The sequence below is a fragment of the Galeopterus variegatus genome, unplaced genomic scaffold (genome assembly GCF_000696425.1).
Source record: "Galeopterus variegatus unplaced genomic scaffold, G_variegatus-3.0.2 Scaffold2609, whole genome shotgun sequence".
Classification (NCBI taxonomy): Eukaryota; Metazoa; Chordata; class Mammalia; order Dermoptera; family Cynocephalidae; genus Galeopterus; species Galeopterus variegatus.
This window is the reverse complement of record NW_007728720.1, coordinates 80,208-94,834: the sequence shown is the minus strand read 5'-3', so window position 1 is coordinate 94,834 and position 14,627 is coordinate 80,208. Positions and strand designations below refer to the sequence as shown.

General features: G+C 47.2%; 2 protein-coding genes across 4 annotated transcripts in view; one reads left to right on the top strand and one right to left on the bottom strand.

Annotated features, from left to right (window-relative positions):
• The window catches only part of ATG4A (autophagy related 4A, cysteine peptidase), a 69,077-nt gene extending 64,835 nt beyond the window's left edge, over positions 1–4,242 (top strand). The window contains exons 11-13 of the mRNA XM_008582432.1: positions 1,088–1,144; positions 2,565–2,673; positions 3,222–4,242. Of these exons, the coding sequence (XP_008580654.1) occupies positions 1,088–1,144; positions 2,565–2,673; positions 3,222–3,292 (237 nt within the window). The 3' untranslated portion in view covers positions 3,293–4,242. The remainder of the gene's footprint in view (positions 1–1,087; positions 1,145–2,564; positions 2,674–3,221) is intronic.
• Positions 4,243–5,193: 951 nt separating this feature from the next.
• The window catches only part of COL4A6 (collagen, type IV, alpha 6), a 62,620-nt gene continuing 53,186 nt past the window's right edge, over positions 5,194–14,627 (bottom strand). For 2 of the 3 annotated variants that reach the window (XM_008582429.1, XM_008582430.1), the window contains 8 exons: positions 13,772–13,888; positions 13,278–13,439; positions 13,001–13,099; positions 12,229–12,375; positions 11,394–11,510; positions 10,288–10,479; positions 9,315–9,601; positions 5,194–6,838 (listed from right to left, as the gene is read on the bottom strand). In XM_008582429.1, the coding sequence (XP_008580651.1) occupies positions 6,578–6,838; positions 9,315–9,601; positions 10,288–10,479; positions 11,394–11,510; positions 12,229–12,375; positions 13,001–13,099; positions 13,278–13,439; positions 13,772–13,888 (1,382 nt within the window). In that variant the 3' untranslated portion in view covers positions 5,194–6,577. The remainder of the gene's footprint in view (positions 6,839–9,314; positions 9,602–10,287; positions 10,480–11,393; positions 11,511–12,228; positions 12,376–13,000; positions 13,100–13,277; positions 13,440–13,771; positions 13,889–14,627) is intronic. The other variant, XM_008582431.1, reaches the window with a different exon arrangement.

Below are 14,627 nucleotides of genomic sequence, written 5' to 3'. Positions count from 1 at the left end.
AGCGTAGCATAGTGGGGAAGGAATGGACCCTGGAGCCCAACTGCTCACAGTTACTAGCCATGGACTTAGAGGAGTCACTTAATCTTTCTGGGCCTCGTTTCCCCATCTCCATAATGAGGAAAAGAAAAGTTCCTTCCTTGTCGCATTGTATGAGGTGCAATGTGCATAAGGCACTTAGCACAGGCCTGGTACACTAAGTGTTCCATAAATGTTAGTTATTATTAGTATTATCATCTCTCCCCTTTTTCCTCATTGTCCTCAAATTATTGCCACACAGGCACAAGGAATAAGGTGAGACACAGCTAGGGAGGGATAAGGAGGCAAGACCCCTTGGATGGACAGTGCCCATTTCTTGGTGCATACAATCTTGGAAGATGCAGGTTTTTCCCCCCAGAAGTATGATTGCTGTCTCCACACATTGAAGGGGCATCTGCCTGTGAAGCAACCAGTGGTTCTGAGGCCTGTCTGCATCCTCTCTTATTTAATCCAGCTGTCAGGGTACTAGTGACCGCAGAGCCCTCCTCTTGTTTTGGACCTTTCTTTCCCTACTGTAGGATGGCTCTGAGGACAGGGAAGGAGACTAAGGGTTCTCTCTATTCTAATAGATAATTCCTTGAAGGTCAAAGCCACCTTATTAAGTATTCCCTCTAGCTAAAATTACTATTTGGTTTTTGTTTGCTGGTTTAATTGAATATTCTTTATCCATGTGTATATTTGTGCACTGAATGTGATAGAATTAATCCCATGCTTTGGACACTGGTCTTCACATTAAAATATCTCACAGTCTCAAGGAATAGGGACAGGGAGGGAAAGGGGCAGGAAAAAAGGGAAAGGGACAGAGAGCAAGAGGCAGAGAGACAGCAAGATAGTGGGAGAGTGAGTGAGAGAGCCAGCAGGTGAGAGAGTGCAGATGTGTATGTCCAAGTGAGCAACCAGCCAGGAGAGAGAGAAGCTTAGCCAGTCTCCCTCTTTTATTGCTGGAAAGACACATCCAAAGACAGTGGCCCACTTCATAACTGCGGGCCAACAGCTCCCTCTTGCAGTACAAAGGGCAATTCTCAATTGTGTTCTTTTGCTTCCCCTCAAGGGATTTTTCTGCAAAGAAGAAAAAGACTTTGATAACTGGTGTAGCCTTGTTCAGAAGGTAAAATTGTATGTTCTTTGTCTTAAAAAATGAAAGTTACTCAATATGATTCCTTTTCAAGATTGTTGTTCATAGTATTGTAAACCTAGTCCGATATGACTGTATTGCAAGAGAAAGAAACTAAGGCAACAGAGAAACTACCAGATGTGGGGAAGTGTACATAACTTTGGGGGAACTGAAGAAAAACTTTGGTTTGAAATGTGCTTAGTATGTCAAGTGAGTGATATTCTTAGTGATGAAACTTAAAGTTTCATCTCATTAAGCCTATGAGTCATAGGTAATATTCAGCTAATACTCTGCCATTTTAACCTAAAAATGCCAATTTCATATTGCTTAGCCTAAATTCTTCCTTACTCTGTTCATAAGACTGAGATAGCTAAAGAAACTAAAGTACTTTTCTATTTGCTTAGTGGTCCATTTACAGTTTAATATATTCCACCATGGTTTAGAGGGCTTGCCCTTCTCTTAACTGGCTTGTTTATGTAAAATATAGGCATGCTACCACTTAAATTTTGCAGAAATCTGTATAGAATGACTCTTTCTTTTTGGTGTCTCATGTAAAAGGGAATAATTTCACTGGCTCACCAATCTCTGTGTCTGCCTCCCTCATCCTCAGCCTCTAACACACACCAAGTATATGGAAGACAGTGATAAATGCTTATTGAAGGAATGAAGGGAGATCATAGGGAGTTTTAAGAGCCCTGGATGGAGTGGCAGGAGACATGATGTTCTTCTATCTGCAGGACAAAAGGATTGGAGAGATGGGAGCCCAAAGCCTTTGTAAATATGAGAGAAGAAAAATATATTATTTTTCTTCACAAGTGAACAAATAATTCACACTAATGTCCCTAACTGAAATCCAAAACCCCAGTTAATAATTCGCTAAGGCATAGTAGAGAATTATTTTCTAAAGGCAATATTTACATTTCAGAATGCAGCAAAACTGTATTTATATCACATTTAAAGGTAGAATGAGAATTTTCTGATAAGACTATGTCATTTAAATCAGGACATATACCATAAATGTTGGACTACAACTGAAACCATGCCAATATGTGCCAATATCCTCCTGAAGCAGATTTAATTTGATTAGCTGGCATTTGTTTGGGAACTAATTCTTCAGGAACATCTCAGCCGTAAGTTGAGCTGAGCCTGTGCAACTGGCACAGGGACTGAGCCTGGTGATGGAGTATGGGCAATGACCGAGTATGGGCAATGAGTACTGGCCTCCATTGATACTGCCTCCAGTGTCTCAAACTGAAGATGGCTGGGGCTTCAGATGGTTCAAGTACAGGATGGGTGTGTTTGTTAGGTCTGTCAACCACCATGCCACTCTCTTAGGGATTGGGGTCATAGATTGCCAATTGGATAGAAACGTAGTGACTCTGCAGTGTTTACAACTGTTTTTGTGTCTCTCCAGGAAATTCTAAAGGAGAATTTAAGGATGTTTGAATTAGTCCAGAAACATCCATCACACTGGCCTCCCTTTGTGCCTCCAGCCAAACCAGAAGTGACAACCACTGGGGCAGGTGAGCTGTTGTTCAGGGGCTTTCGGCCTGCAGACCCACATGTAGCAATTATTTTTTGAGACAGAAGCAATTGTGGCTTATGCGTTCTGTGGAAAGTAAACTTTTTGCACAGCTGGACTGATCAAGGAATGCTGCTTCTGATTATTTTAATCTCTTGATGAACTGATATTACCAATTTTTTAAAAAAAGAAAATGAGCTCGTTATAAAAGTTCTATGCAAAATCAATATGACTAGAATTGTTTTTTCATGGTGTGGTTCAGAGTAACAAGTCAGAGGCCATGGGTGATTTAAAAGGTACCTCAAAGGACTTGCAGAGCCTCGGCCACATCACTGTGATTAGCCCTATGTAACAAATCCAGTTATTTTTAAGTCTTTATAGACAGTTTGTAACACTTGGTAGTGGTGCTAATTGTAAGTCTCCTCCAGACAAGCCTTTCCTTAGCAAAGTAATTTAAAAATGCATAGTCTTAACCACTGAGTAATGTATTGATTGACCACTTTAACACAAGTGTCAAAGGTTTTCTTTCTAATTTCTGTATTCTGGTAGAATTCATTGACTCTACTGAACAACTGGAGGAGTTTGACCTGGAGGAAGATTTTGAGATTCTGAGCGTGTAGAATAGCGGGAACTCAACTTGGAGGTCTGTCTTCCATCTGGCACCGTAAGAATATGAACTTATTACATAAAACTTTTCTAGTCAGCAAGTGCCTGATATGCCAACAGCATACAAACTCGATAGCAATCATGACTGAGCCAATCACTATTTCTCAGAAAAAAACAAACAAACAATAACAAGCCTTCCCCAGAAAGAAACAGAACAATCATGGAGCCTAGGAGCAGAATGATTGGGAAGAGTTCATTGCGTCCCAGCTTGTCTCACATGGCTACAGCAAGTCACAGTTGCTGCAATGAGGAGATGGACATTTGGAAGACAGACAGCAACTCCCGTATTGCTTCAAGCACCAGCAGATGAGAGATGATCACACTGTTCTTCTTCACCCTTTCAGGTGTGACTTCTTTGGGGCTAAATACTAAGAAGCAATCTGTTCTCTTGCTCAAATAATAAAGTGACTGAATCAGGGAGAAAAAGTTCTTGTTAAATTATTTCAATGTGTATTTTAAATAACTATAATTTATATTACAACTTTGTTGAAGAAATTATGTCAAATGTACACTTCTTGATCTTCCTATCTGGGGAAACCTTACTATTTGGATGGGTCACTGTCCCCATTCTTACTGATACTTTGTCAGATGTCACCCTGTCCTTTAATCCAACCATGATCGCTTCAATCAGGGGTAAGCAAACCTTTTGTGAAGGGCCACGTAGTAAATATTTTAGGCTTTGCAGGCCATGAGGCCTCTGTCACAACTACTCAACTCTGCTGTTGAAGTGCAAAAGCAGCCACAGACGGTATGCACCCAAACGAGCATGGCTGTGATCCAATAGGACTATTTATACAAACAGGTGAAGGGCTGGATTTAGCCTGTAGACTGTAGCTCACCAATCACTGACTTAAAGTGTTGATTTTTGTTTGAGAAATTAAAAATAAATTGTGTTTGAATTATACTGTTTTGGTTGACAGCCATATTTACAAAGAATTATTCACGTGGTGACATTTCATCTGTGCATCAAATACAATTCCAAACCATTTCAGGACTAGCAACATACTCAAGTTTTAAAGCACATATTCATTAAATTAGCTTTGCTGATCACTCTCCTGTGAGTATGCTCCTCGAGTCCCAGCAACATCTTCCCGTTTTCCTTTCCTTGCCCTCTTAACTTGTCTGCATTTTACCCTCATTCTTAACTGAGTTCTAGGGAAGGCCAGCAATTGGGATTTGGAAGCTAGCAACAAACCAATTCACTTGTTTCCTTACATTCCATATTTTTCTTTTTTTCCAGTAAGTAAGATATTCCAGTAGTTCAAACCTCAGCAGATGAAAATGATATTCAGTGAAATGTCTCTCCCTCCCACAGGTCAGTTCCCTTCTGTGAAAGCTCCCAACGTTATTTTTTGTTTATCCTTCCAGAGGATTTATTTTATGCATATATAAATACATAAATATATGTATATATATATATATATAAATACATAAATATATGTATATATATATATATATATAAGTATATGCACATATATATAAACATATGCATATATACACACATACACATATCTATGGCTTAGATTTGATTTTAACAACGTTAACATTTCTGTACTTTTGATTTATCTGTAAATGATCCTTAGGGCACAGAAATATGGGAATGCCTTTCTTTGTATGTGATGGGGATAAAAGCAGTTGCAGGCTTATCTTGAAGCAGGTTTGGGGTTTATTGACCATTAGAGGACTGTTTCAGCCCTTTGACTTTGATCATCTTCTAATTTTTTCCTGCTTCAATGTTTTGTTCTAGCGTTAGACTCACAGTAACAGGAACCTCCAAAGCTCTGAGGCAGACTCATAAATTGTGGCGAGATGGACATTAGAATAGCTTTTTCAAAGAAGTCAAAAGAGTCCAATGTTCAGATTTCATTCATTTTATTTGTTATATACAAAGCTGACACCATGCTTATTATTCATCTAGGAGGTGAAGGTAACAGTAATTGAGATTATACTGATTATGCTTTGTCTGCTTTGGCACAGTTTACATAATAGTTAAGGAAACAGAATCACCTGGAAGGAATTGCCTCATGTCAACATAGTTAAGAGTATTCTGGGAAACCGGTAATTAAAGAAAATGGCTAAAACAAATCTGCCCAAACAGAATACAATACGCTTCATAGCCAACTCAGGTTTGCTTTAGTTCTGCTAACGGTTAATGAGAGGAGTGTGCTAGATTTTTATGAGGTTTTAAAAGCATAATAGTTTAATAGGCTACCTGTGGAAGAGCAGTTGGATGAACACTTTAATGGAAAGTCTTTAATAGCCTCAGAATGCAAAGGAACCAACCCACTGCAACTTCAGTTGGCCACATTGCACACATCTGGATGGCATTTTGAATAAACAGGGACTTCTGAGGAATTGGAACGTGGGGTTTACCTTTTTGTTCCTGGAGTCAAAAGCAAAATTCACACCTTCTTACTCATCCGCCCCTCTACTGCCGGCCCAGGAAAAAGGGCTGTGGTTCTCATTTCCTTTTATGGCCTTGGCCACATTTGTTGCATCCTCTACTCTACTTTGGACCTGGCCAAGTCCTCTGTCTCTGGCTGAGGAGAGAGCCGGCAAGGAGGAAGTGATTTGTCTAGGACTGTGTGAAGTTAGTGAGCCCTCTCAACTGCTGGCCTTCAGGCATCCCTAAGCAATATGGGGCCCAGTTTAGCTCACTCTGGAACGAGTCAAATCTCACCCCGGCCTACTGGCTGGCACCTCATTCCAGTTCTGCCGCCTGCCTAGATGCAGTGGGCCTCCTTGAACAGTGAGGGACTGCCCTATGCAGATGAGTCATCCATGAATGTTCGAATGTTCAGCTGGAGAATTTTGTTTTAAATGCAGAAACACTGGGTTCTGCTTTAAGCCGAATTATGTGTGGTGACTCTGGACATAAAGAAATGACTTACTGGCTATTATGAAGAGCTTTCTGATCAAGACAGTGAGGCAAGCTAGCAATCTAAGATGGTTGTGGCCCAGCAAATCTTTCTGAGGTAGCCATGAATAGTCAGGCAAGCATCCCCATCAAATGGTAGCACCAGGTTGACTGAAATGGGACAGCAGATCTCAGTAGGGTGGGCTCCTCTATTGGGCCTGAGGGTTGGGGTGACCAGTGTCCAGTAGTCCAGCCCAAATGAGACTCCAACGTACTCCTTGACAGACAAAAGGGCTCAGGCCTTCCTTCTTCAGACCTTTCGGGTTTGTGAGGTGACCGTGGCGGGGGCGCAGAGGAGGACTAAGGGCAGACGGGTGCCGCACTACAGGCTCTTCATACACACCTGGCAGCGGCTGACCCGGGTGTGGAGCTGCCCAGCTTTCAGCGTTTCAGACACAGGCTCCTCTCCAAACTGCTGCCTCTCCTCCACTGTTGTCAGCCAGAAACTGTACTTGTTGGCAAAGTAGTGGCAGGTGCCCCGGGCACCACTGCACTCGATGAAAGGAGTGGCCCGAAAGTCCTCCAGGCAGGAGCCCGGTGAGACGAGGGACTGGCCTCCGCCCTCGGCACCTGCCGCAGTGTGCTGAAACAGACCGGGGCAGTGAGCCCGCCGCACCCTGCACGGGAGCTGCCTTCCTGAGCACTGGTCCCTCCCTGGGCTCAGCCCCAGCTCCCAGCAGCATACCAGCAGCATACCGAAAGCACGAGGGGCAGCCTTCAGGGCCAGGAGCGCCCCTCCACGCTCCCTAGTGCCCTTCTAACCCGTTACGCGTGACCAGTGTTCCCAAACTGCTGCTGTCCCACTGAGTTCGGACGTGTGTTGCGTGCCCCTCTCCCCCCAAATTTCCACAGACACATCAGAGAAAGGTGGAATTAAAGAAAATTCAAATGGTTTCTGAACTGCAGTTTTCAGACCCCTTGGTCCACTGTGCATTGCACTGGAAGAAGGGAAAGAGCCTGCAATATTCCACACACTGGCTCAGCCATGGCTGCTCCTCTCCCAGCGTGTATATTGGTAGTTCTACTCTGCAGTTACCTTTATTAGAACTACTTATATTTTCAATCAGTGCCATACCCTTTAGAGTGTCATATAGTTTTTGTTACCTGCTGAGTAAAAGGGGGCCTCATTGTATTTGGCCTAAATGTCCTGGCCTTCGCTTCAGAGGGCTCCCTCAGCATTTGATTTTAGGGCCACTCATGAGCCGATAGTCTCCTGTCACTACCCATGGACAGCAGCCCCGTGTCTCCACACCCCCACCCCTCTCCCTTCACCTTAACCAGGTTATCATCTGGACCACAGGAGATGGGAAAAGGTCTAATTCACACCAGGGTCAGCCAGTGGCCAATAGGACAGATGCTCAAGTTGGATACACAGGGACCCCTCACTTTGCAGAACTTTGGGAGAGTGAGAGTCTCCACATGACCTTTCTTTTTTTTTTCCTTTTTGTCTTTTTTTACTGACTGGTAACGGGATCGCAACCCTCGGTGTTGCGCCCGCACCGCGCTCAGCCAGTGAGCGGGAACCGGTCTCCACAAGGGATCCGAACCCTCGGCGGGAGCGCCGCCACACTCCCAAGCGACGCACTCTCCAGTGCGCCACCGGGCCGGCCCCACATGACCTTTCAAGTGACCTTCCTGAGAACCGAAGCATCAAAGTTTTCCTCATTTCGATCCCCAGGGAGAAAACTTTGAGAAACGCACACCACATTTTCCAGCTTTACTAAACAGCAGACGCTGTTGATTTTAAACTTTGCAGATGACTCAGGTTTGTCATTATGAACGTCAGTTTTGTGTGGGATATTTATGCAAGAGCCCCATACTAAGGGGTGCAGCTGGTAGAATTCTCAGGCCTCCTTTGAATCAGTCTCTCCCTCTTTTTTTTCTTTTTAGTAGGCAGGTCTCATTGCTTCAAGATACCTCACTAGACAGTCCAAATTCTCACCCTTTCACATTTTCAGGAAAAGAATAGATATTCTAGTATGTCAGAACTATGTGTAAAGTGAGAGTAAGGAAATTCCAAATAAAGGCTAAGGGCTCACCCACAAGCAAAGCACATGAGATTTAGTGCATAGCTTTTATATTGTTTCTTGTGGAAGCTCAGGGGCCTTTTCTCCTTATAGAAATAAGGTCTGAAAGGCAGACAGAACATAATGACAGGTGAGGCGATTCTGTATTACATTGGGATAACTGCCCAGTGCACAAAGACAGAGCATAACAAGGAAGTACCTTTCCCCAGGTAACTACACTAATGTGAGGGGGCCTGCGGCTTTGCTCATTCTTCAAAGACACTCTCTCACCATCTCGCTCGTGGTGACTGAGCAGAGAAGCTCCGACAAGGCAGGGAACTTCAGTGGGTGCCACTCTGGTTTTCCCTGGGAATTGTCCTGACCCTGAACCTGACCTTTCATTCGATGAAACATCCCCAGGTGTTCAGGGAATATCATGTGAGGGGCTCAATGCCTCCTTGGGCTTACAGATGTTCTCTCTCCTAGCAAGACACACAGCATGGCTGGCCACTGCCTTCCCACCGAAATGGAGGTGGCAAAGATGCCAGCAAGGACCCATAAACACAGCATGCCCTCGGCCGAGCTTTTCAGGAGGAGATGGCAGTGGCTGGAGGGGTCGGGTAGGGTGGGTAGAAGGTGGGGGGGAGTGCCATGCCTGGCCTGACCAGTGAGAGTAGGTCCCAGCCCCGAGTGGGGATGGACTCTCCTTCACTGTCCCCCCAGATCATAGTGTGTTTTACTCTTTCCTTAGTTGTAGCAGAACCGAAGGAGGCATAGAGATGGTAGGGCCTTGGCCTGTGATTCATAGATATTCTCACCCTGAACCACTGGGTGCAAACTGCTTTTTTCCCCCCACACCCATAACTACCTGTCATTCATGCAGAACTAGGCTCTCTGGTCTTCAGCCAAACCCAAACCAAGTATTTCCCTTCCTTTTGAACTCTGTGCTTTTTATCCAGTGTCCTTAGAGCCTAGGAACCAGTCCAAGGGGCCCTCCCAGAGCTCCTAGCCCTCTGCCTGTACACTGGGGGAGGGGACAGCCCAAGGCCTTACCATAAGGAAGGAGTACCCGATCCAGAGGCTGCGCCAGCCCAAGGGACACGACGGGATGGTGATGTCCTGGCTGTGCACGGCAATGGCTTGCGAAGGTGCCTCACATACAGAGCAGCGGCTGATGTACTGGGGAATCTGGGACTGGCCGACGGGCATCATGGGGATGGGGGCGGTGGTGGAGAGCCAGTAGGATTTATCGTTCCGCCTGGCATAGTGGCACACTTCATTGATGTTGCAGTAGATGAAGGGCATGGTGCTGAAGCGGGGCAGGCAGGAGCCAGCAAACCCTGCAAGGAGCACAGGTGGGCAAGGGCAGGTGAGGTCTGGCTGGGGGCAGGGCCACCGGGACTGGACTAGATGGTGGTTCGGGTTTACACCCAACCGCTTGTACCACACCAGGGCAGCCCTCTCCTTCCATTCCTGTGACACTGTACACACACTGAAGCCTGTTGATCAAATGTTATTTTAAATGCATAATGACAACAATCTTTTTATAAACTGAATAATCAATCACTCCCTTTGTAAAACCATCATTTAGTAGACGGAGTCTGCCTTTAAGAGTTAGCACACTTGCAGACAATACAATTCGTTCTCAGGTAATCATCATTGCGCTGCAGGTCAAATTATTATTACTACTAGTAATCACTAGCATTTAATGGATGCTTAAATGCCAAGCATTGTTCTAAGCATTTTACACTGGGTGATTCATGTACTCCTTACACCACCCTCATGTGATTAGCTTTGTTTTAAGGAGGAAGTGGAAGCTCAGAGAGGTTGAATAACTTGCCCAGGATACACAGCTAGTAAGTGATAGAGCCAGGACTTGAACCCTGATCCGCCTGACTCCAGAGCTGGTGCTTGTAATCCACTACACAGCAAGTGGGCCCACCAAAGGCTGGGACAAGAGAGGAGGTTGGCTGTTGGTCCTTGTGGGGACAGGTGGCCAGGGCTGGCTGGCAGAGCTGGTACCTACCTAGGTCCTGGTTGTGGGCTTTCTCCTGCCCCTCCACGAACAGCAAGCTGTATCCCACCCACAGCCGGCTCATCCCAACAGGACACAGGGGCACCTGTTCCGACTGGCTGTGCTTCACCAATGTGTAGCCCACTCTCACGCTCTGGCCAGGCATTCCGGGCCTTCCAAAAGGCCCTTGCTGCCCCGGAGCCCCTGAGAGGGAGAGAGCATAAAGGGTGAGCACAGTACAGCTAGTGGTAACATCTGCTACTGACTGTGTGCCACGAATTGGGTGAAGTAATTATATACATGCGTTATCTTTATATCAGTTGATCCCCACGACCACCCTGGGAAGTGGTACTGTTACCCCAACTTGTAGATGAGGAAACTGAGGCTCGAAGGTCCCACAGCTCACCTCTGATGTATCCAGCTACAGAGTCCCCATTTTGAAAAGTACACTATCCAGCTTCCCTCCCACAGCCACCCGGCCTTGGGTTCTCTATGAGTGGGGATGGGGGGGTGGAATGGGGTACTTTTGGGCCCAGTCTTATAGGCCCTCAAAGGAGATAACTAAGTAGCTGCTGAATCAGAGGCATTCAAAGCAGAGTGAGGATCAGCAGGGCAAAATCCTTCTCTCCTCTCCTGTCCATGGCAGATGTGACTAATTGATTGCAACATTTTCCCACCTAGCCTCAGAACTGTTCTCTACTCAGAACAACTGATTTGCTATCCTGGATTAAAAAAGGAAGGTAAGTAGCAGAGGTACGGACAATCATAACTTATCTCGAATGTCGTTATCCCTTGAACCACCCCCCTCCCATTCATGTCAAAATCCCTAGGTGCAGGGCATGGGGCCATGCTGTACTATACAGTCATAGCTCTTAAGAGCTGCAGAAGAACCCAGAAAAGGATTTGGAATGGTCCTTTGCCTTCTGGAATGTAGAGCATCCCTTCACAGGCTCAGAGGGTGATGGGGAGTGAATGGACTAGAGTCCAATTTTTGAGCCTCCTAGTAATGTCAAGCTCTACCACCTGGTTTACTAAGTCTCAGATTTTAATTTTTTACTCATTCCCTAGCCTCAAATCCTCACAGAAGCCCTGTACCCCTTAATGTGACATCACCAGACCTTCAAATCCTGGAGGGCCTTGCAGTCCAGGGAGACCAGGATCACCAAGAGTGCCAGGCGGGCCTGGGAGCCCACTGGGGCCATCCTTGCCAGAAATGCCAGGAAAACCTTTGGGGCCTGCAGGAGAGAAAGCTCATGGGGGTGAGGGGGTGTGGAAGGTCCTGAGGCGCCCTCAGCAGGAAAGGGAGACTTGAGCATCATGCCCAAGACTCACCAGGGGAGGGCTCACTGGCTGTCGGCTTGGCGCGCACACTGCACATCAAGGCTGAAGCCTGCCTAATCTAGTCCTTAGATCGTGGGGACATCTCTGCCCTGGGATGGGCTCTCAGCCTTTCTGAGCCCCTTCACACCCACTTCCTCCTCCCTTCCTCTCATCCTCCCAGCAACGCTGGGAAGTATGCAGGGCAACTGCTAGCGTCCCATATCACAACAGGGGATGCCAAGACCCAGAGAGACTAACTCACTCCAGTTGGTGCAAAGCTGGGATTAGGAGTCAGGTTTCCTCTCCCCCAGCCCTGGGCTTTCTCCACTGCCCCTCGTGTTGCCCTTTACCTACCACCCCTTTAACACTCCCTCCATCCCTCAGCAGCCCTTTACAGAGGGACAAGTTGTCTGGAGAAGTGGCCATGCCCTGCCCACACAGTCTGTAAACCTAACTACAACCATTGCCTACGGGCCTCTCTCTGGCAACAAGCTCAGGAGCTCTGTGAAGGTGCAGAGGGAGCGCTTGACGAAGGCGCCCCCTGGGAGCTGGGGTTCCAAGCCAGTAGCTTCAGCCTCAGCCATGGCCGTTTTAGCTCCTCAAGAAGTCCCCTTTCTCTAGTGCCCTCCTCACCTTGTAGGCCGATGGGGCCTTGAACCCCAGGCTCTCCTGTGAGGCCGGGGACGCCATCAATGCCTGGTAGGCCCATGGGTCCAGGAGGAACCTGGACGGTTTCTGCAATTGGTGTTTTTCCAGGAGCACCTGGGGGACCGGAAAAACCTGCGGGCAGGTGGGGGAAATGGGAATGTGATGAGAATGAAGACGGAGGCGTCTCATAGTGCTTGGTAGGCCGTAGTTTATTCTGATGTCATGGGAAGCCACTGGATGATTTATGTTCTTATAAGATCTCTCTGGCCACTGTGTAGAAAAATGATTATTGGGGGTGGGGTAGGGAAGGGCACTGCATAAGAAATATTGATGGCTCGGATCTGGGGTTATGCAAGGCACATTTAGGAGATACAACCCTCAGGCTTGCTAATAGATTGGATGTGTATGAATGGGGTGGGGGTGGTAAAGGATGGAAAGGTTGGTTCTTCATTTCACGATTGAGCAAATGGGTGAGTGGTGATCTGAGTGCGAAGCCAATGTCCACTAACGCAGAAAACACAGAAATAACGCAGACAGACAAGGTCAGTGGTGGGATCCACAGTGGCAAAGCAGCAGTGGCCTTCAGTCCTGGCAGCTGATGGTGGCAGAAGTTTCCCCAGGGTGAAGAAACTACCTCCCTGGGGGAGTTGATCCAGCTGCTTGGGGCATCCAGGCTTCTTGGCATGGTGAGTAGGGACCTTACCCCCAGGCCCCTTCCTTGAGCTTCAGATCATCCCAGCAGGAGCTCTCAACTCACCTCTTGGCCCTGCCTTCCCCTTCATCCCGGGAAATCCTGGGTCTCCAGGTGGCCCAAGCTTGCCTGGAGTTCCCATGGAGCCAGGCTCACCTCTCATGCCTGGCAAAGTCCAAAGGAAAGCAAGTCAGGCCTCGGCATGGTGGTGGCGGTGCGGGGCGTGGAGACTAGGCAGGGGCGAGGTACAGAAGCATGTTATCAGCTGGTTTTTCTTCACAGGGCTGCGGGGAAGGAGCCATCTCGGACTGTGGAGTGGGGAAAGCCAGGCAAACAGCCATACCTTTCAGTCCTAGCTCTCCATGGAGGCCAGAGAAACCTGGAATTCCTAGGTCTCCCTTGGGCCCTTGAGGGCCTGGAATTCCAGGAAAGCCAGGATCTCCGGGGTCACCTTGATCCGAGGATGGCCCAGGGAGACCTGGGGGCCCTTGGCGGCCTGGGCGGCCTGGAGATAAGATTGGAAGAAGGATGAGGGGCAGGTGAGCAGAAAGTGGCTGCTGCTGAAGGCCTAGGGACTGATAGGCAGGTGAAGCCCATTCCCAGGACAGAGAATGTTTCCTTGCTCTCTGTGGGGTCCCAGTGCCCAGATCTTCCCAAACCCTTTTAGCAAAATGCAGCCAGTTCCAGTCCCCCGAGTCCCAGCTGGAGGAGGGATGTGAGGCTAAAGCAGGCCCACGCCTGACCAGCAACAGGGACTGGATTGCACTGTATAAAGGATCTCCCCAGATGCCAGACAAAAGGTGGTGGCCAGTCTTCTTTTGGGCTTCCTGCCTTTACCTCGTTCTCCATCTAGGCCTGGTCGCCCAGGGTCACCAGGCTGTCCCGCTATGAGTGAGGGCAAGGAGATGCCTGGGGCACCAGGTAGACCAGCAGGGCCTTGGAGACCTGGGAAACCTGCAAAGAATAAATAAAAGGGGCTGGAGGGGCTTTGTGTGCCCAGGAGAGGGCCAGGCTCTCTCAGAGAAAATGGAAATTCACACAAGAAATGCAAGCTGTTAGGTGGCAGCCAGACCAGAGAACGCCAGCAGAGGGCTCTTCTCCCCTCATCCTACCTTCCCAGCAAGCAGACACATGCGTAACTGAAAAAAGCTCAGACAGTCCTCCTTTCCAGCTGGAGCTGCATTTTATTGGGATAGAGCTGTGGAAAATTCTAACAGCTCCCCAACCTCACTAGTAATGCAAATATTTTAGGCCGATTACCCCCAAATCAGAAAGAAAAGAAGGCATGACTGAGCACTTGGAATTTGTTTCCCGAATGTTTGTAAACCTACCGTCTCTGTCAAACAACATTTCATGTTAGCCGGTTATGTCTGATGTTACACAAAGGTAGGCGACAGGCCTCAGCCAGTCCGAAGGGCCACCGGCCCAGTCAGAATGGAGACGGCAAGGACTCAGGATATTAGCCAAATGATTGCTTAATTGCCTCTAGAACAAATTTCTCTGTGCTAAATCCCTCCCCCACTTTTGGCCCAAAAGACTAATCACTTATTACAGCAGATACAAAACAGTGGTTTGCTCAAATTTTAACACTGCTTTACATGTTTCTGTTTGTAAAATGATATCTATTATAATACATGCAAAAAACTTTCATCTGATTACAAAAGATTTGTTTAATATTCACATGTCAAATACA